Genomic DNA, 23,494 nt, shown 5'->3' with positions numbered 1-23,494 from the left:
CAAAAGTAATCCACGTTTGTACTAAGTGAAACTGTTTGGCCAACAGGAATTGTCAAGTATTTGTATTGACCAAGGCAGCTAATAAAATCAGGGGAGAACTGAGAAGGTTGACAAGGACTGAAATAACTAGTTAAAGCAGGAGATGAAAAAGAGAAGTACCAAGAGACTTGGGGAAATTACTGATTTTGATGTAGCACAATAAAAATAACCCCTTCTGGGGGCACCTGGGTGGCTCAGTTGGTTAAGTGGCTGCCTTCAGCTCGGGTCATGATTCCAGGGTCCTGGGATCGAGCCCCACAAACCTCAGCAGAGAGCCTGCTTCTCTCTCTCCCCCTCTCCCTGACGCTCTGCTTACTTGTGCTCTCTGTCAAATAAATAAAATATTAAAAAACAATAACAACAAAAAAACCCCCTTCTATTGGTATAGAACACTAATTTTCAATGCGATCTTTCCCTATATTATCTGCTCCACAGGCTAGAGTTGTGGTATCCGCATTTCACAGTGAGAGTGGTCAAGAGGACGCTAATCTCATCTTGATTCTCTCCGGCCTAAAATAATATACTCTTTGGCTGCTCTAACTTCTTTCCTAGAATATGTAGTAGTCTACCCTATCAGCTTCACAGAAGGGTTGTGAGGGAACATGGGTGGCACTACTTTGACTAGACAATGTAGGATCAATCATAACGACAGGCCTGGGGATAGAGGGGTTTGAGTGTAGGAGTCAGAGCTTGTACACAGAAGTCGAAAGAATGATAATAGAAGAGAAAAATATTCTTGTAAAGACAAACCTTATACACTGGACCATTCTTTCAACTTTCTGTATATTTCTTTTTTTTTTTTTTTTTCCAAAATAAGCAGTTGGGTGAAAAATCGAATCTTAATTTTTAAATCCTTCATTTCAGGGGTCAGCAAACTGTAGCGCATTGGCCGTTATTATTATTGTTCGACAGTCAATCTGTACATCCAATAGCAAACAGCCATGTTCGCTGGTTTATGTCCTATCTACTTCTGCCGCTGTGCTACAGTGTTAGAGCAGTTGCATCTGGCCCTCAATGCCTCAAATATTTCCTACCTGCCCTTCACAGCAAAAGTTCGCAGGTTTCTGTTTAACTGTGAAATGCTATCAGTAATCACTTCATATGCAAACCAGTAATAATGGGTGATTCCTTAGGCCTGGTTCACTTGTTTCAAAAAGGAAAGAAATAAAGCATCCAAGGAAAGTACATTTAACTTTTTATTATTTTAAAAATCCAACTTCAGTTAGATTAACAGTCTAGATTAGAACCTCAAATGTATTTGATACAGTATATACTGGATATCTATTACTAAAAAGCCAGTTGGAATACGACCTACACAAACCAAAGGTGGGTACAAAATGGAAGTAATCATCAATCAGTAACAGTTTCCTTCCCACTGGTAACGACTGCCCGTGCTCTGTGGGGATTTATAGGTTCAAATATGACACAGACGAAAAGCCCACATGGGACTGCTTTTCTGCGTATACTCTCCTGTCCTTCAAAACAGAATTCCATGTTATTTTTTCCTTGCCTGAAGATCTTACTTCGAACATTTGTAACTTTCAAATGCCCTGAACTGAGGAACTGGGGTAAACACATAAAATACTGCCTTGTCCGTCAATTATCTGCACGCCTAGTTCACCCTCACAACAGTTTCTGTTTCCATCTCCTGATACAGTAAAATAAAAACTTAAATTTTTACTTTTGTCTTTGCACAATTCCGCCTACAGCTCCAATAAGAATGTCAACTCAGACGGCTTTCAGAAAAGGCTCCTAAGAGAGAACTGGAATTACTCCTCATACTGAATTTAAACCTTATAAGATTTCTGCAGCTTTATGTTCACTTTCTGATCTACCCCACCTCTAAATGTAGTCTATTTCTGTAGACACTTCCAAACAATCTTTATAAATTTTCACTGCTCTGATCTCTTTAACATCTTGATTGCGAAAATACAGCTTCATAGCCATGGAATTTTTATGAAGACATTAAACATTAATGAGTACTTGCATTTTCATACGTCACTGCTCCTATTTATTACATGTTCCAATGAATCAATAGACTGAAGCACTAAGACATGCTGAAACCTAAACTTAAAACCCAGATGGAACTGCAGTGTATAGATTACAAAGAGGCTTTTCTTTCCCAGAATTTATATACAGAAGCCCTTCGGTATGCAGCTTTTCCTGAACAAATTACATTAATACATTTCTTTTCTTTTTTACATTTGTAAAAATTCAAGGAAATTACTTAAAGGAATATTATTTGCAAGACATTTGGCGGAAGGTGGTTTGTAAACATTTAGGAAACACAAGCTTTAACAAACTGAATACAGTTTGTGGGTAAATCCTAAATAAACCGGATTTTGGAAAAACTAGAATTTGCAGCAATCACCCTTATAAAGAGATTTGTCCACCGTCAACGAAAAACACCCAATCATACCATTCATTAGGTTCAGATATCAGCACAGTATAATGAATTCTAAAAGGATGGGGCTTGATTCATGGTCAAACTTAGTACAAATTAGGAGCCCAACATGATATACCAAAGAATGCTTTACCATAGTTCCAGCCATTCCATTTCCACTTTATCCTATCCTTAAACTAGGATCGATGAATAATGATGCCAGTTAGTACTGTAGCTAAATTTTAAGAGAAGCATGCTTACAGATACAAGGAGAAAGTTTATCCTTAGTTTTTGGTAGTGTTCAAAGCATCAGTTGATAAGCTGAGCAAGTAATGTTAACAAATGGAAGACAGACACACAGCATTAAAGGAGTGGAAGAACCTCACCCTTTAACTAACTTAAATATTTTATTTTACTACTCTATAACCCAGAGCTAGGGAGCTAAACTGTTTGTGGATTAGGTCTTCTTCAAGACACACACATGGCCAGCCCCTCCATGAAGGCATAAATCAATATATATTTTCTAAAGCACTTTCAAGGCAATTTATATTCATTTTAATGACACAACATATTTGGAAATTAGAAAACTTTTGTTCACTGAGGATTCCAAAGGACTTGAAATAGAACTCAATTTAGTAAAAGGAATTGGTATATCCGAAAGCACCTGAAGCACTCGTTTTTTAAAACCCTTACCTTACCTGCAAGATTCATGAGAAACAGATTTCATTTTACTAAGACAAAAGTTTGCTGCCCAACTGATACTCCATTAGATAGACTATATGTTGTAATTATTCTACATGTAGTTAAAAAGTTACATTACATAAGCCACTAAATACCGACATTCAGTTTCTTGTAAGATCTTAAAGGCAGGTGAGAAGGAAGAGAAAATGGAAGAGCCAGCAGACTGCATTTAATACAACATTTTGGCTTGAAGAAGGATTTACCTACAGCTTCTGATCAAACTCCTGTTTGTTCATGTCAGCCATACTTAAGTGGTAAGAAATCAAGCTTTTCACTCTTTATAGTCCTTATATACCACATTATAGGACACAGAATCAATTTATAGAAACATATTTTTGTAATGAAAACAGCTTATTTAACTATAAATGGCATGAGTTTCACATTAAAGTTTAAATACAGCGGTTTTGAGTCTTTCTAAAAATACCAATATACAGTATTGTTTTAGGTGGTCATTTGCATAGCAAACTATTAAGCTAGAAACTCAATGGTTCTAGGAAAACTTCACATTATGGATAGCTCCAGAAAGATGTATTCAAAACTAAATCACTTCTCTTAGAAAACTGTAACCTTTATTTGCTCATCCAATAGCAAGCTAACCACTTTTACCCCATCCCCACTTGACACGGTCCACCAACCTGAACAGATTTTGTGCCACAATGTAATTCGAAAGGCTTATCATTTACTTTGTGACTCTACTGGATAATCTAGATGTAAGCAAGTCTGGAGATTCTAAGGTGTGGGTCTCCTGTATTAGAAAAACATAGTTTACAGTATATTTAAAAAATTGCATTCAGTAATATTGCCTTTTGAAAAGATACCTTCAAATTGCAAACACATCTATTTTCACAAAACAATTTGGTCAGGAAAGTTTATTTTAACATTCTAAAGCAGTAATGCTTTAGATGTTACTTAAGTGCCCCAGACAGGATTAACAAAATTAAATGTTTCTAAATTACAAATTTAGCTCCTGTAGGAGACTCAGAAAAGAAACAGAAGAAAACAATCCCCCTCCCAAAGGAAGTATGACACACACATTTTGAAGAAACCCCAATGTTTCATGCAGTGGTAGGCAAGATGTAAAAAGCCACCCAAATTCACACATTTCTACACCAATCATCATCAGAAAAAAGTACTCCGTAGTCAATCTGTACATCCAAATGCATTTGAGAATCTACACCTACGTTACATTATTTAATGTTATATACATTTATTACCCACCCCCTTGTTTTTAATAATTTCTTATGTAAAACCTTCATTCAAACCCAAAAAAGATGTAAGACTAACTTGGGGGAAGGAAAAAGATAATCACTTTAGACATTCAGTTAAAATGTAGTTTATCTAAATCTCAAAATGTTTAATAAAAACAAATATCTTCTCCATTTAACACTTTGCTTTCTAACTGTACAGTAAATTGCATTGTAGAGAGTACACCTCTATCTTCAGACTGTATCTTCTTTGGATGGAATTAAGATGGAACTGAATAGTTTTAAGATAAATAAATGGGAAGTAGGTCCAACTAAGATGACAGCAGATATATTACATGCAGGATTTTAATATTTTTTAATTCCCTCTTTTTTTAAAAAAGGATGCAGTTGGATTGGGGGGAAAAAAAAACAGGTCAAAAAGAACCCAGATTCAATATATAAAAATGTCCCACAATAGGTTGACGATGGCAGTAAAAATAAGAGAAAAGAGTAATCTTTCTGGAACATCATTTTTCAATAACGTAGAAACACTAAGTGCCAGGAAGATTCTATTCATGTAATTTTAGCATCCAAGTTTCCCTCTATTTATTTTATTGGAACAAATGCTTTAAATAAACTATTTGTCCTCTTCACTGAAGAGAGCTGGTCTATTTCATCTTTAATAAGCTAGTTTTTGGGAAGATTAGCCATGTACTGTAGTAATGCCTACTGCATAAAATCCAAGCATTTGCTGTGAACAGTTGGAGAAAGCAGTCAGTAAGAACCTAGGATCAATGGAAATAGATGTTACTTTAAGCCATCCACGAAAGAGAGACCCACAGAGTACCCAGTGTGAAAGCCCAAATCTCTTCTTGCGCTTTTTTTTTTTTTTTTTGCTGTTCAAGTTCCACCCCTATGAAAGAGAAATTGATCCGAAGTTCCAGGTTTTCTTGGGTCTCTAGTCAATTTTCACATTAGTATAGATTTTTCGGACAAAGGCACTTGTTCCCATGTAACCAATTGCTCCTGCAAAGATAAAAAAAAATGTTTTGAATCTAATACATATAAGGCAATATCCATCATTTACAAATACTAAATGCTCTCTGCTCTGGAAAGTTACTCTTTTTTCAAGATAACATCTTTTATGTTAGTGTTTGCTCTAAACTTGCTACACTATATCATTTGTTTTGCAAACCACCTATTACTGTCATATACCAAGTTAGACCTGATGTGATATTAGAATTAGGTATCAGTTACTACATGTATAATAACTATAGGAATTAAAATACATCACTTACAAAGCAAGAGTAATTTGATAATGACAAAAAATTTGTTAAATGAAAAAACATGTATTTTAAAAATTTGAGCATAAATTATTCTAGGTCATTTAAACCATTTTAACATGTTCCCCAAATCATATGATACCTAATGGAAGTAAGATGTGATGGGATTCTCTCAGAAAAGGACTGAGAACCATGGTGCAATGGCATTTGAAGCTCTAAAGAGGCATTTTCTGGCAGAATTTTTATCTTTAAATTGTAGAAGCTCTGTGATTGGTAAAAAGGAAGACATATTTGAGGAAGTGGATGAGAGAGACAGCTCAGTGCGTCAGGAGTTGTGAAATGTTTTGAATAATTAGCCTCAAATGAGGCTCAGAACACCAGAAAGTGAGGAATTTGTCTGTTTTGTTAAATTAGGTATTTACTTTCTGTACCCTAGAGAGTACTTGGCACACGATAAGGTACTCAATAAATACTTGCTGAGTGTATTAATGAACTGGATAGCTCTTCACTGCAAATTATACTAAGGAATCCTCAGAACAAGACAGTCAATCAAGTCAAAGAGAAGATTCTCCATTGGATTTAGAAATTTACTATCCGAGCCTAAAAGTAAATCTTCCATAAGTTAATAATGATACACACACACACACACCCCTAATTAGTCACCTTTTGAACTAACTTCTATTCACCCAACTGGTGTATACAAGGAAAGAAAGAAGTCTACTCTGCCTTTCCTATATATGAACTGTACCTCAAGGTACCAAATAGTTGAGGAAAAGAAGTTTATCCTTATAGAAGCACTCCAGAAATATAAAAGGAACAACAGAATTTGAATATTATAACCACCAAAGCATTATCTGAATGAGGCAATAATTAACAATGGCTGCTAACTTCACAGAGAGAATCAGTAACTCCTGATAAGTTTACAAACCCCTATTAAGTACTGTTGGACAAGTATTCCTGAGTATGATTAGGCCTATAGCTCTAACTACCCCTTTACAGGAAATATGGGGAGAAACACATGGAGAAACATTAAATGACACCTAAGGAAAATTCAGAGTGTGGGAAACTCTATAGAAATTAAAACAAACAAACAAAAACTCAAATTTCTTACAGAAATTGTAAGGGAAAAGAGAGGAAACATCATTAGATTAAAAGAGTCCTAAGAAACATTTTAACCAGGGGGCTGTGTGGCTCAGCTGGTTAAGCGTCCGACTCTTGATCAGGATCAAGCCCCATGTTGGGCTCCACGATGGGCATGGGCATGGAGCCTACTTTAAAAACAAACAAAAAACAAAACAAAAAAAAACTCAACATTTTAACCAAGCAATGCATGGACCTTAATTAGATCCTGATGCAAACAAACTCTAATTAAAAAGACATGGAAATTGGTAGGGTAAATGTGAATACTAACTGAATATTTGAACATACAAAGGAATTAGATACATGTATATACTGAAATATAATTATTATATATCATTACAAATATTATTATGTAAGTATATAATTATTATATAACTATATTATAGTTATTATACATGCACACACACATATATATGTACCGAAATATTTATAGTTAAAAAAGACTCATATGATTCATATGAGAATAAAAAGAGGGATGAGATGGGATTATGAATAAGACAAGATTGGCCATGTGTTGATAATTACTGGTATTAAGTGGTACATGGGGACTCAGTATATATACATATTTTTCATTTTATATATACATCCATATATATAGTTGTCCCCCTTTCTGCATATATTTGAAAATTTCCCATAATTAAATACTAAATGTATTCTTTTTTTTTTAAGATTTTATTTATTTATATGACAGAGAGAGAAGAAAGAGCACAAGCAGGGGGAGCTGCAGGCAAAGGCAGAGGGAGAAGCAGGCTCCCTGCTGAGCAAGAGCCTGACTTGGGTCTTGATCCCAGACTCCAGGATCATGAACTGAGCCGAAGGCAGATGCCCAACAGATTGAGCCACCCAGGCGCCCCTCAAAGTATTCTTAAAACCCACCAAGAAACAAAGCAAACCTATTTCTAATTATTTTTGCAATTAATAGATGTTTATTATAATATGAAGTAGTTATATTATAATTACACTTGGAAATAGTGATATCATTCTGAAATAGTTATAAAAGAAGTCCTTATAAAGTAAGGGAAAAGACCTTTCAATTTGTAAATAGGAACCTAAATTCTTAGAACATAAGAGAAATCTATAAAATTTTAACAAGAATCAAAAATTTAACTGGCCTAGTATCATGCCAATCCAATAACCAAATCTAATATTCCAGACTTAGAAAACATTGTTCCCCTCTGAGCAGAGATGCTTAAAAGCCAAACAGTACCAACCTAGAGAATCATTTTTCCTAATCACATGAGTATCTCAAGAATAAGCGTATAAAGATATGACTTTATAAAAGGAAAATACTAAATACGCTCCCTAGAAATGTAAATGTCTTGAGAATAGAGATACACTTTTAATTTCCTTAAAGCTAAAATGATATGATCAAAATATGAAAACTGTAACAATCTAATTATTTCCACCATAACATATTTCTTTTTCCTACATTAAAAAAACCAGTAAATATTTTTCTTTCAATCACTGATTTAAAAAAAAAAAAGCATTTTAGCAATATAACCTGAGGAGCATGTACAATTCTGTATTATGATGACATTTTAATCAGTTCATCTGAACTGCTTCCTCCCCCCTCACCCCTGCCAAAGGGAACAGATTAGCACTGAAGGCACACACACCCATTAAAGAATACATGCTGGGACACTGCCAGGATAGCAGGGAACTGTAAATGTGCCAAGATTTTCAGGCAGCAAGATGAAATTTCAACAGAAAAAGCACTAAAAAAATTAACTAAATTCATTTCATTTTCTTTGTAAATGTCAAGATATTCTCTCTCTAGGTCTTCCTAAGATCACATATAGAGTCAAGAAAAAAAATTTAACCCTCTGCATAATCTCATGATTCTACACATCACTGAATGCTGGCGATAATCAAGAAATATCTCCCATTAAATAAAGAGGAGTTGGAGGAGCAACATTCTGAAGGAAGGCAGGCTAATAATAATACTAAAGCAAACTTCTGACTGCCTAGAGATACACAAGGATGTTCCCTTGTGATACAAATCTAGTTTTAACCTGCAGATCCTAGCCCTCTTTCCCTCAAAGTTGGTTAACTAATTATCACAGGATAAGGATGGTTATCACAGCAGCTACAAATAAAATATGTGATCATAATATAGAGAAGTGTCTCTGCTTATAGCTTGTAGAATCAGTTTTACTACTTTACAGTCAATGTTGTGTGTGTGTGTGTGTGTGTGCATGCGCGTGCATGATCATGCATGATATATATAAATGGGACAGATTTTAACTGACATAAAACATTTGTTTTAAGTTAAGGTGTACAACATAATAACTTGAGATACATATATATTGTGAAATAACCACAATAAATTTAATTAACATCCATCACCTCACATAGCACAGAGTTATGATTTTTATCTCGTGATGAGAACTTTTAAGATCTAATCTCTCAGCAACTTTCAAATATACAATATTGTTAACTGTAGTCACCATACATGCCTACAACTCACTCGTCTTATAACTGGAAGTTTGAACCTTCTGACCACCTTCACCCATTTCTGCCCATACTTCTACTCCCCCTGCCTCTGGTAACCACCTATCTATGGAACGTATTCTTTTGATGGAGGAAAAAAGCAATTTCGTACCCTAAAGAGCCACAAATGCCAGACCAGAACCAGCTTTCAACAAGATTATTGTATCTCCCTTATTCTATTGCCTACCTTAGAGCTAAAGATGGAACTACCAAAAAAAAAAAAAAAAAAAAAAAGTCAGGGAGCCTGGGTGGCTCAGTGGGTTAAAGACTCTGTCTTCAGCTAGGTCATGATCCCAGGGTCCTGGGATCAAGCCCCGCATCGGGCTCTCTGCTCAATGGGGAGCCTGCATCCCCCCCTCTCTCTCTGCCTCTCTGCCTACTTGTGATCTCTGTCAAATAAATAAATAAAATCTTTAAAAAAACAAAAGTCAATGGCAAATAACAGAGAAAGGAGAAGGGTCTGAATCATGAATTATCTAGAAATGTGTCCACAGTCATTAGTCCTTAAGCCTGGCATCACTCCTATGGGGGAACTAGGGAATTAGCCTCATTCATCAAGCAGAAACCAGAATCAGAAGAAAAGTTAAGTTACTTGTATGCATTTTCCTTAAGGTACCTCTGCTTAAACTCAGTGTCATGAAGTTGTTTTGTGGTGAAAACACATGGTATAGGAACCCAAACAAACTACAGACTCAGAGACACAATCCCAGAAGAGAAGAAGAGCAGGCACTGTTAGCCCTCCTCAGCAGAGGAACCGCGGCAGCCATGGCTCACTGAGCATCCGCCATCTACCTATTTACCCACGTCCAGTCACTGAAGCCTCAACACAACCCTGTGAGGTAGGTGTTACTATGTTTCGCAAATGTGAATGTTGAGGAGGAAAGGTTAAATAATTTGGCTGGCGTAACCTGGTGAGTCCAGTCACCAGGATTCCCACCTAGAACTAACGACCCCAAAAGTCCCCGCTCTTCCCACTCCCTGCCGTGTCTCCCACAAAATTGAGTCCCTCTTAACACCTGATAACAGACCTGTATTACACTTGTGCTTTACACACGATACTATGACAAATAATTCCTCTGAAAGATATGCCCATTTTACAGATGAGAAAATGAGATTTAGAGAGGTCAATATGACTTCTCATAGCCACACACACAAAAAAAACAGTAGGGAAATTTAATCTAGGTCTCTCCGGCTCTCAGGTCCATGACCTTTCCCTTTATCAGGTTGCTTCTAAAACTTCTTTTCTAGGTATTTCACACATGCCAGAGACTCTATTGTATGGTGATAAATATTACTTCTTCTACTTAATAGAAGACTGTGATAACCCCCCCAAATTGTGGCATTATCTTATTTTACATTTTTGTTTGAATGTAAATTAAGTTTGAAGAGCTTGGAGAACTGGATCAAGGTACAGAGCATACACGTGGCACAGCCAGAACTTAAACCCAGTCTACAGATATCCAAGTGTGTACTTATAACCCGGACAATGCCTCTTAGACACGGTTATCTCTGTGAACAGTCCTAGAAACTTCCAAACAAGAATCAAACCTTAACTTGTTTACATTATTATCTTTTCCAAAGAGACTAACTTAAAAAATGGCCAAATTTCAACATGAAAAAAAAAAACTAATTGTGGTATAGAAAACAGTGTAATACAGACTAGGAACAGAACATTAAAAAAGAATCAATGATGAATTTTTGAGGAATAGTCAAAAGGACTGAAATCAGACTCTTGAGATTATTTTGCCGTTTCTGACCAAGCAACGGAATGTAATTTTCAATTACTATATTTTTCTGATTCTAAATCTCAAAGATTTACTCATGATATTCCCAAAATTTCAGAACTTACCACACATTATCCCCAAGGCTGTGCTAAATACCGCCATATATCCAAAGTAAAATGATGTTTGAAATAAGCCATACATCCTGAAATAAGACAAAAATATATATATAGTATATCCATTTTTACTATCAAAGAGGGACTTAGACTCTACTATTTATTTTTAAAAACTGAAGTATAGTTAGTTGACACACGATGTTACATTAGTTGCAGGTGTACACACAGTGAATGGACAGCTCTGACTGGACAAGTCTATACATTATGCTGTGCCCACGCAAGGGGAGCCACCATCTGTCACTGTACAGTGCTTAGGACAATACCAATGACTACATCCCCTATGCTCTACCTTTTATTCTTAAATTCTGGTATTTAAATGACAATAGTTTCCTAAATACAAAATGAGAAAATGTCTCCACTTACTTTGTTTTGAAAAAATAGTAGTAAAAGGAATACATGTAAACATAGATCGCGGTTGATGCAGCAGAGAGAAAACTTGTCCATTGCCTGAAAAAGAGGTAACTCTTTTGAATAGCACTGAAACAGATTTTAAACCCAAGAATTTTATAGAAACATCCTTGAAAATTCTGTGTATTTAAAAACAAATGCATGTGGGGCGTCTGAGTGGCATAGCTAGTTAAGCAGCCAACTCTTGATTTCAGCTCAGGTCATGATCTTGGGTCATGAGATTAAACCCTGTGTGGGGCTCTGCGCTGGGTGTGGAGCCTGCTTAAGATCTCCCCCCCGCGCCCCCCGACCCACTGCACTCAAGCTTGCTTTCTTTCCCTCTCTCTGTGAAACAAATAAATCTTTTAAAAAATGCAGGTAGATGGCATTTAAATATATCTACAAGGAGAAAGCCTAAGAACTCGAAGGAGAGATCCTGAGTTTTGTCAGATGCCCTATTATAAGTGACCTTAAATAGGGACGCCTGGATGGCTCAGTTGGTTAAGTGGCTGCCTTCAGCTCAGGTCATGATCCCAGCATCCTGGGATCTAGTCCCACATCGGGCTCCTTGCTCGGCAGGGAACCTGCTTCTCCCTCTGCCTCTGCCTGCCTCTTGGCCTACTTGTGATCTCTCTCTCTCTTTCTATCTTTCTCTGACAAATAAATAAAATCTTAAAAAAAAAAAAAAAGTGACCTTAAATAAACCACTTCCTTTTTCAAACTGCCTTTTGTTCAAAATGTAGCAATGTCCTCATAAAGTTCTTACCACATCAAGCACCTTATAAAAATATATAACACACTGACCACTATGAATACAAAAACTTTTTTTGGCTGTTATTACTTTTCCTCTAAAATCTTCAATTTGTAACTAAAAATAATTCCCATCCTAAGGACCAGAATTTCTATACAGATCTTTTACTCTACTTAATACATTTCGAATGGCATCTTACTTGAAAATAGGATCATCTCCTGAGGTTCCTCCCCAATATAAGTACTTACCACCTATAATCCTCTGCATTTAGTAGAAAGTACGTGCACACAATGGTCACACAGACGGTCACAATGCAGAGGATGACCAGCACCAGCATCATGAAGCCATAGACATAATAAATCTTATATGCCCAGAAAGACGTGAAGATGAAATACCTAAACAAAATGCAATAAAGTTTCTAGCCTTTACTCTTGACGTTCACCCGCTTTTGCTATAGCTCACATCTTAGTTCTCACTTTTGTCATACTCAAATCTCAATTATTATTTTCTTTCAAGTAACTTCCAACTCTCTTACCCTTTTTTAATCTATTAAATCCTCCAAAAATCTCTCAGAAGTATTTTCTTGGATAATCTTTCAAGAACAGATTTTTTAGTAGGGCATTCATCTCTAAGCAAACTGAATAAATTAGATGCTTAAAGGAGTAAAATGTGGCAAAGAAAAATAGCTAAAAATTCCTATCTTTATAATAAAGGCAATTCCCTCATTCTTTCTTTTTTTTTTTTTTTTTTTGTAGCTACAACACTACTCAAGCAATGTATTTTATATTTTATAAAACACCCTAGTAAATTTTAAAAAGTAGGATTGATAGAGTAATAATGTACAAAATTAGGAAAATAAAATTAGAAAAAGAAAGCCTAAAGAAGTTTCCTGCTTTTTCCAGATGACAGTAAGAGATGGCATTAACATTTTATATGAAGAACAAGACCCTCACACTAATTCCATTCCCCAAGTCATCAGCAGGAAAGGGTCTTTTCTTTTAGCCTCTTTGCTTTTTCTTGTTCTCTTCTGTTTAGCTCATTCATTTGTCATTCATTCTTTCCACAGATATTCAGAGGCCCAACCAAATGTCCAAGAAGCAGTGAGAACAGAATTGTGAAGATGACAGTCTCTCCTCTACCCTCAAGGACATTACTGTAAAGAGGGATCACCAGTAAGGAGGTAGTCATAATGCCCTGTGACAAGTGCTTTATCAATGCATCTAAGGAGGCATCTTACCGGTTTGTTTAGGTAGGGCTCTGGTGAGAAGGGGTAGCAAGAAGAATCAAATAAGCCATGTGGGAGTAAGGAGAGCCAGAAGAATGTTCCAGGAATAGGAACAGCAAAGGCAAAGCTTACAAATAAGGGAATTCACTGTATTTAGAAAAACTGAATATGGCTATGGCTAGAACTTAGAAGTGAAGGGTGAGAGCTAAGAGATGTGGATGGAGAAGAGATGTGTTATGAAGGTCCTCACTGGCTATGTTATGGGGTTGGAACCTTACCTCAATGAAAATGAAAAAAAGTCTTTAGTAAAGAAGGGATGTGATCAGATGAACACCTTAAAGAGATCAGTGTGGCTACCAAGAGGAAAACGGGCTTGAGGGTGGTCAAAACAGAAGAGAACTTAAGGATACAGCAGAGAGGCTATCTAATGGAACGGAGTACTTGAGAAAGCAGGAAGAGATGTGATCCCGAAGGTACTGGGAACAGGGGTAAGACAGGAAAATAGAGCTCAAGTCAGGGTGAGGATACAAAGCAGTATATGAGCCTAGAAGTACTGAAGAGGTTCCTGAACGGGCTTTATTAAACCACAAGCTAGAGTGACACACACTCCAGTCCCTTCATGGTACTGATTAATACCCACAGCACACTCACAGTTGGCAGGTGACTACCAGGGGTGGTCCAAATCTATGTCAATTATGCTTGTTAGTATAATTATTTAATGTAATTGAATATGACATCTACCAATAAATGTAAAAGCAAAAAGGATGCATGATTCCTACAAACTTTATGTTGAATGTTTTGGAGAAATTTAATAAGGTGAGTCACTTAAAAAAAAAACAACAACATGAAATTAGGTGTGGGTGAAACAACTATTAAAGTCTGAGGGAGAAATGTATAAATCTAGAAGGATTCTGCACTTAGAATGCTTAAGAAAGGTCTTAATGTTCTTGTTCCACTTTAGAAACACTAGAAACACAGAAGATATGTTATGAATGTCAAAGGGGAAAATGATGGAAACATTGACTGGATATAAATCAAAGACTTTGACTCTACATTTTTAAAAACATGAGTGAAAGGTGTACCATTAGCTGTTTTAAGTTAAAATAAAATGTTATGTATGAATCTTTTTTTTTTCCCAGTAATTCCCTTACATGAGCCAACTTTCAATTAACCAGTTACCAGATCCAATCATGTCTGTTAAGAAGGTGTCCACTGTACGGGAGACAATCAGCAGTGGGGCATCTGGAAATGTGTAAGGGAGTTCTGAGTAGTCACAATGACTGGCATTTTGTGGGTAAAAACCAGAGGAGTATGACTACAGTTCTTGAGAAAGACCCATACAAAGAAGTGTCCTGACTAAAATGCCAGAGCTTTCTCATCAAGGAATACCGGAATACGAGCTGAGAAAAGAAAAGACTTTTATTTTGCGGTAGTGACCAGGGATGCAGGTATGAAGCACAGTACCTGGGCCCCAGGTGCATACCTCCCACCCCCAAACACATACACATTCTCCAGCACTCCTGAAGACTTCTATGGAAGGAGACTTGGAATACATATACCCTAAGATGTCAAGATCTAGACTGACTGGTAGGTAATGGTTTACCTAGTTCCCCAGACCCTCAGAAACGCTTTCAAAATAAAATAAAAACCAGAAATTCCTTCTATCATTCATGTGATCAAAGACTGGTTTAGTACTCTTTAGCATTCATTCTTTGATTTCTAAGCTCTCCTGTTAGGTAAGAAGACTCTAGAACATAACATAAAACATAAATTTTACCTGCATATTTGAGACCACAGCAGAAAACTGCTTTTAGGTAGATTATGTTAGATCCCTTTCTGGGAGCCATGAAATTATCAGACTATCTCTGTTAGATGCCTTCCCATCTGATGATTCTACACCTACTCCAACTCCTAAATTCTCTTATTACAATTACATCCCTCAGAACATAAATGCATTGCCACAACTTACATTTCAATAAAGATTGAGCCAAAAGGTAAAATTCCTCCCAGGCAAACAATAACTGCAGGCTCCATGAACCTGGAAAATATTAAAATTGGCAATAAACTTCTAGTATGATTTTCGCATTATACTATATCAATCCAGGTAACAGAAAGCAGATGCTTGGTACTTAAAAATAACCCAAGGGATAGAAACAAACCAGTAAAAAGAAAAAAAAAAATTCAAACAGGTTATAATGCAGAGGTAGGATTCAAATTAGCCATAGGTTTTAGGCAAAGTTCTTTCTGGCATTAAGAGGAGAGGATAAGAATTTGGGGAATAGAAATTCTTGCTACCGACAGAACTCGGGAAAAACTGTAGGTATTTGCTCCTGTTCTACATCTCTCAAAAACTCCTAAAAACTTTACAGGCACTTATTTATAGAAAGCCACGGGAAAAGGAAAGTCTTTAGAGCCCTATCTGAAATAATGTTTCCCAAACTGTGGTCATGCTTTCCTTGGTTCAATAATTTCTCTGCCTGTGAATTATACGATTAAGGTGTTAAGAGTTCTGGGTTACACTAGAGCCAAAGAGTGAATAAAAAATAAAATTCAAACCTCATTCATTCACCCAACAAACAAGGCAATTGGTAATTCTCCACCTGGAATGCCTTTTCTCGTCATACTTCTCCTGCAAGCACTGACTCCAGTGTTCTCCCTGTAAAATCCTTCTCAAGTCCCCCAGAAAGAGGTGGGTCCTTCCCCGACACTTGCCCTGCCTCCTGATCATAACTCTGTGGCGGCTCTTACCACACCATGCGGAACTGTGTGATCACATCCATATCACACCTCACTAGTTTAGAAACTCTGGCAGGCAGAAGCTATTCATCTAGGTATTCCCAGTGCCCAGCACAGTATCGGGCACATAAAAGACACTAAACTACTATCTCTGGGATAAACAAACTAAAAAACCAAGAAGAGGGGAGTGCCTGGGTGGCTCAGTCAGTTAAGAGTCTGACTCTTGGTTTTGGCTCAGATCAGATCTCAGGGTCATGAGATCGAGTCCCACATTAGGCCCGTTGCTGGGCCTGCTTAAGATTCTCTCTCTCCCTCTGCTCACCGCCCCGCACATGTGTGCACATGCACATACACATACACACATACTCTCTTGCTCTCTAAAAAAACAAAACAAAACAAAACTGAGAAGAAACTGGGAGTATGAATGTTGAAAAAACAAAACAAAACCTTAAAAACCATTTAATCCAGTTTTCTTTCCTCCCTTTATAGGAATCCAAGACCCACAGAGGTTAAAAATAATCTGCCCAAGATAACACAATCAATGAAAGCCAGATCTAGTATCCAGATTTTAGATCCCATGTAATTATATATGGAAAATAAAGATACACATGAGCTTTCCTCCAACTAACTGTGACCCAGGGTTTGCAAGGTCAGGTGTTGTTCCTTCCTCTCCTTCACCAGCCCTAGTGACCTCGAGTCTAATCTTGACTTGAAAGAGAAAATGGACTTTAAAAAACAAACTACAGAATTTCTCACAATCACCAATCTAAGGAAAAAACGGAACCTGGACAATCCTAAGACTAAAACAGATCACCCTCCTTTAAAAGCGCTGTTTTTATTCAGCCTCGACTCCTATTAATGACCTCCAAGTCTACAAAAGACTGTGTATGTAAGTATCTGAATGCAAATTATGTCTATTAATAAGGTAAAATATCTAGGAACAGAGGCTTTTCAATATATATCCCTTATTATGGATATGTAGAGTTTAATGTGCAACAGTTCTAATGAAAGGGAGAATGTAATAAATGTATATATGGTAAGACTGTTCGACTTTTGTCCGCTAGTAAGAATTAGGAAAATGAAGAAAGCAGAATAGCATAAATCAGCTCTAAAACATTTAATTTACTAACTTTAAAAGGCAATATATTTATACGAGGTCACATTTTGTTTAAATTTGAATTACAAAACATAGAACATTAATGACATTCCATTTTATGTCTGGAATTTGAAAAAATACAAATTCCCTCAAGGTAAAAACCCATCAAGAATCATACTTTCAAAGTTGATTGGTCAAAGAAATTGTAAACTATGTACATTCTGCTGCAATTAAAGAATGTCTTCAGCTGCTTCACAGAAATACTCATCATCCTTTTTCAGGATTAATCCGGAATTCTGGGAGGACCTCAAGAACACATTTTGTGCATACGATGTGACAGAATGTATTTGAGAGATTCTGTACTCTCCCAGAAGTGAAGACAAAGAATATTAAGCCAGGAAATTATAACTGGTCTTAGTCCTAATTCATGTCTCAATCAGTATGATATATGTGGCTATAAATGTGTGTCAGTTTATTTAGAATAATAAAATATCTGGAAAGGAAAATTAAATTATAAGCCAAGGTTGCCAAACTTTTTCTGTGAGGGTTCAGATAGTAACTATTTCAGGTTGTGAAGGCGACACGGTCTCTGTCTAATGCCACGGAGTGAAAGCAGTCATCAATAATATGTGAATGAATAGGCATTGATATGTTCCAACAGAACTTCTTTCAAAAATAGGCAGCAAGGGGGTGCCTGGGTGGCTCAGTGGGTTAAAACCTCTGCCTTTGGCTCAGGTCATGATCCCAGGGTCCTGGGATGGAGCCCCACATTGGGCTCTCTGCTCAGCAGGGAGCCTGCTTCTGATCTCTGTCTGTCAAATAAATAAATAAAATCTTAAAAAAAAAATAGGCAGCAGGTCAATTTTGTCCTGTATACAATAATAAAATTGTAGCTTTAGTTCCCACCCACCTAGATGCACTAGTGTACTTATCAAAGCATTTACCTTATCTATAAATCACACCAATGTTCAGAAAGTGAATTAAGGATATAATTGATTACTACTACTAACAATATAGGTCGAAGGAAAAAGTAAAAAGACAAATTCTTAAGTTCAAACTTAAGACAGTCATTCTTATAAATACATGCCAATTCTAAAAGTTACATATACATAATTGCCTTAAGAATTTCTATATTGTGAGGAACAATGACATAAGATTTATCATTCTCTTTACCATTTTTTCTCCGGTATGGGACGAGGCACAGCATTGACACGACAAGGAAAGTTGGGCTGACCTGACAGATTTCGGCCAAGTATTGTACCAACAAGATTTAGAGGAAGAATAACAAAAAAACAGATGCAACAAACGGCCACCTGTAAATTAAATTAAAATGTGTATGATTACTCAGAATAACATTAATAAAAATAAAGGGGACACTTAAAAATTTAAACACAATTTGACCACAAAAGAAAATGTTTAAGTTCAATATAGGTTAAAATTGTATAAGATATACACTAATGAAAAGAGGCAAAGAATGTGCCTTAAAGTATTAGAATTGAACTAAATACAAGCCAAACTGCTTCTCGCCTACAGCAACTGCTCGTGTTCCCCGTTCTCCCAGTGCTTTCTGATGTGGTCCTTTTTAATCTCCTGATGTTACTTTCATCTGTCATGCTTCTAACATATCCTTTATCTTTTCTCGTTATAATCTACTTATCTATTTGGTTGCATTTTATTGAGCTCAGGAAGCTTTGCATGTTATTTCCCTACTCTACATATGAAGAAAATGAAGAGAGGCTAAGTAACCTCCCATGCCCACACAGCTAGGAGGCGGCCAGACCAAAACCTCAGTTCTGATCCCCCCTCTCAGAGACCATGCGTGTTTACCTATTCCACACTGCCTTATTTCACACAAGCATAGCTCTGTTTACGCACAGGCGGGTCAATACTAAAACGGTAGGAGTATTTTTCTGCCCATCAGCAGTTCAAAGTCTAACGTTATAGGGAAAAAACACATAGAAATTCTAGAACCAAAGCAGTCAGTTAGGAAAATAATTATTTCTGTGTCTTTTTCCTTATATAAATCTGGGTACTCAAGGACACACACTCAAGCTCTTTGCCAGCCAGGATCTGGTTAAGACCACTTCACTCTGAACTCTCATAAAATGGGAGGACTGAACTGCCTCTGAGATCACTTTCTATTATACATTTTAGAGTTCTAATAAAAAGTAAAAGTGAGAAAAGTTGAAAGAAAATTGTGAAGAAACTAAGAAAAATGAAGAAGCGCTGGGGTAGAAAATCCAGTTATTACACAAGAAGAGAGTCTATTTTGAAGCAACATTAGTGAAACCACATCTTCATTATATACTTGTGTGTATGTGTGTGTGCACGTGCTTGTGTGTTTTAAACAAGCCAAAGGTTTTCATCTTTCTTCCAGATAAAACTTGTATAAATGTATGAGAGCTAAGAGAGTCCTGGAATTCCATTTTAAAGATCAAGCTTAGGAACTCAAACTATTGGTATCTCAGTTTAGACCTATTAATAATATGAATTTATGCTCCTATAATAAGAATGTGAAATATGGAAAATAAGCTGTTTTGAGATATATTAATCATTTAAAATACTGCAAATTTTACATTGTTTCATACATATCTGGTGGATGAATTCTGTCTCAATTCTTGCTGTTGACTGCTTTCTTATTGAGATTTGCTATATCATTAAGTATACAAGACCCGTAAGTGTTAACACATCGTAACAGATCTATATATTTCCCTCTTAATTTACCAGAACTCTAATTTCAAACAAGAAATGAAGAGAAGCGGAAGAAAATATTCCTATGAGGAATGACATGGTCTAGGAGGTGGTTTTCAAATTGTTCTACAAACCCCTCAGGTCCTGCTGAAGAGCTTTAGAAATTCCACAAGAAATTAATTTGAATATTCTTTTGAAAACAGTGTTTTTAAAAAAAAATTAAGTGTGGTTAAAAAAATATATACAGATACAAATGAGTTCTGTACCAAGTATTAACACACTGAAGCTATCATAACCAGGCTAGCTCATTTTCATACAAATCTGAGAATAGTTTCTCCTGGCAACAACTCTGAGTACAGACTTGGACTTCTTATAAATGAGTCATTGATTAGGAAGGTTCGTGATGCTACACACTGGTCTTTTCTTCTCCCTCTCCTCCTACCAATCCAATTCAGGTCTGCACTCATTTGTTCACCCAAAGTTGTACAAGCAAATGCACTACAGCACATGTGTGTGACAGGCAAGTATGTGGCAAGTGATGTGAGAGCATATATTGCCTGTGTGCTTGTTCAAAGCATAATAATCAATAAAAAGTCTCATCAAGACATTATCAACTGTTTGGTATTTGTCCCATTTTCCCCCCTTTTCTTTTCTGTTTTCTTATACATGATAAAAAAAAAATGTGAGCAGTTTGTTAGAAACTGTTAGAGACTGAACTGTGAAACCAATTTCCTATTCCTTTATGTTCAAGTTCTGGCTGAGTTTACTTGAAGAATTACTCTGAGATTGTAAGGCAAGCTATTAAAAAAAAAGTCATATGAATTAAATCATCCATGATGTCAGGATTTTTCTCAAGACTGACATTCAACCAAATAAATTGGTTACTGAAGAAGACATGACTAAACTCTTACTCATACCCCTTTATATCAGACCTGTATTCATCACAACTTTATTGCTCCTCATTAAGTTGAGAATGTTAAAATACTGAATTTGCAAAATTTATTAATACTAAAAGATTCATGCTTATATCTGTTTTCTGTATTTGGCTTCCACAAAGTTTCATTTTAAAATGAAATTTAGTAGGGGTGCCTGGGTGACTCAGTTGGTTAAGCGTCTGCCTTCAGCTCAGGTCATGATCCCAGGGTCCTGGGATCAAGCCTCACATCAGGCTCTGCTCAGCAGAAAGCCTGCTTCTCCCTCTCCTGTTCACCCTGCTTGTGCCTTCTCTCTGTGTCAAATAAATAAATAAAAATCCTTTTAAAAAAAATAAATAAGTAAAATGAAATTTAGTAGCTAAAAGTTAAAAAAAAAAAAAAAACGTTAGTCTAATACACTGTGAAAACTCTGGAACTCAAACCAAATAGGGCCCTCCCCTAGCCTCCTTTCCTGGACAAATAGCAAAAGCAGGCAATGGAGGGAGGAAAGATTTACTCCAGGTTGAGCACCTCCACTATCTACAATAAAAGCAAGTTAGAAACAAGTACTGCCTATCAGTACTTAATATCCCAAAGATAAACCAACTTGTCAGCTCTTCCCAATCTCAGTCACAAACCAAGAATTTGGCTAGTTCTTATTCTAGCTCTGCTTCTAGACTGGCCTTTTACGAAATCCATGGTGTGAACGGAATGGAAAGGGAAAATGCATTCTGAGATGGGCTATTTTGGAATGTTAAAAATATACATTTTATTTATTGTGACAGACAGTAATTGCTTTCAGGTAAGTTGATTCTCGGAAAATATACTGTCTTATTGGTCATTATGTGTTTCTTCAACATCTGCTCAGACTAGACAATTTTTATCACTCTTTTTCTACCTCATACATTTTATGCCTTTAAATTTATATAAAAATTACTGAGCTTCAGTTTAAGCACTTCAACAAAAAGATCTACTAATCAGGGCAAATGATCTACAAATCAAACACAAATGCCCGTAAGAAGTCTATTTTATGAGATTATTTTCAATACGCTAGTAAGTAACTTCCCACTCCACTTTTTGGACTTCAGTACTCTAACAGAAAAACACTGGATTTGAGGTTAAAAATGTATCTGATGAACATAACATCATCCTGATACCAAAACCAGGAAAAAAGAAAACTACAGACCAGTAGCTTTCATAAATATAGACCACAAAACCCAACAAATTTTAGCAAATTGAATCCAGTGACATACAAAATAGGTAAGTACATCATAACAAACTGAGGTTTATCAAAGGAATGAAAAATCAGTTTAAGATTCAAAAATTAATCAATATTAACTGACCATATGACCAGACTAAAAAATGAGTTAATGATTATCTCAAAAGATGTAGAGAAAGCCACTGCAAAATCCAACCACCATTCAAAACAAACAAACAAACAAACAAAAAACCACTCTCAGCAAATTAGGAGCAGAAGGACTTCATCAATATGAAGGTCATCTACAAAGAAAAAATACAGGTAACACTTCACTTGATGGCACAAAACTTGGATGCTTTCCTTCCAAGAGAAGGAATAAGACAAGAAAGTCTGCTCTCACTGCCTCCGTTCAACACTGCACTTGGAGATTCTGGCCAGTGCAATGTGGCAAGAAAAAGAAATAAAAAAGTATACAGATTAGAAAGGTAGAAATGCAAGTGTCTTTACTCACACATAACATAATAATCTATGTAAAAAAATCTTAGGACCCTACAAAAAAAGAAAATAGGATAAGTGAGGTTAGCAAAGTTGCAGGATGCAAAGCCAATATACAAAAATCAATTGTTTTTAAATACACCATCAACAAACAATCTGAGTTTGAAATTTTTAAAATGTCATTTACTAATAGAATAAAAGATGTAAATTCAAAAAAGATACACAAAATTTAAGCACTAAAATCTATAAAAGAGAAAAATTAAAAATACCTAAGTGAGTTAAGAGCCATGCTGTATTCTATAACTAAAAGACTCAATATTGTTAATGTCAATTCTTCCCAAATTGATCTATAGATTCAATACAATCCCAAGCAAAATCTCAGTAGGTTGTTTTTTTTTTTTAAGAAACTGACAAGGTCATTCTAAACTCTACATGGAAATAAGAAGAACTTGAAAATGCCAAAACAAAAGAACTGATTTCAAAACTTATTATAAAGCTACAGTAATCAAGACAGTGCGACACAGGCAGAAAAACATGACAAATTAATCCATGAAAGAGAACAGAAAGTTCAAAAATAGATCCACATTAAATGACAAAAATACTAAGGCATTTCAGTGAAGAAAGCATAACTTTTTCAACAAATGGTGTTGAAACTAAATAACCATAAGCAAAACAAAATAAAACCTTTGACTCTTAACTCATACAATAAACAAAACTAAATAAAAATAAAATCACTGATCTTAAATGGATCATACTTAAGAGTCCAAACTATAAAACTTCTAGAAGAAAACACAGGAGAAAAGCTTACTGATCTCTGCTTTGGCAAAAGGACAGAAAAGCACAA

The 23,494-nt window shown here is 36.0% G+C and overlaps 1 protein-coding gene across 1 annotated transcript in view; it reads right to left on the bottom strand.

Annotated features, from left to right (window-relative positions):
* Positions 1-1,222: 1,222 nt before the first annotated feature.
* Positions 1,223-23,494, bottom strand: part of TM9SF3 (transmembrane 9 superfamily member 3) — a 68,367-nt gene continuing 46,095 nt past the window's right edge. Inside the window, exons 10-15 of the mRNA XM_032883352.1 lie at positions 18,526-18,665; positions 15,490-15,558; positions 12,544-12,690; positions 11,521-11,604; positions 11,110-11,186; positions 1,223-5,373 (exon numbers count right to left, since the gene is read on the bottom strand). Of these exons, the coding sequence (XP_032739243.1) occupies positions 5,306-5,373; positions 11,110-11,186; positions 11,521-11,604; positions 12,544-12,690; positions 15,490-15,558; positions 18,526-18,665 (585 nt within the window). The 3' untranslated portion in view covers positions 1,223-5,305. The remainder of the gene's footprint in view (positions 5,374-11,109; positions 11,187-11,520; positions 11,605-12,543; positions 12,691-15,489; positions 15,559-18,525; positions 18,666-23,494) is intronic.

The sequence above is a fragment of the Lontra canadensis genome, unplaced genomic scaffold (assembly GCF_010015895.1).
Source record: "Lontra canadensis isolate GAN:19392208 unplaced genomic scaffold, GSC_riverotter_1.0 scaffold3, whole genome shotgun sequence".
Classification (NCBI taxonomy): domain Eukaryota; kingdom Metazoa; phylum Chordata; class Mammalia; order Carnivora; family Mustelidae; genus Lontra; species Lontra canadensis.
This window is presented reverse-complemented; position numbering and strand designations above follow the sequence as displayed.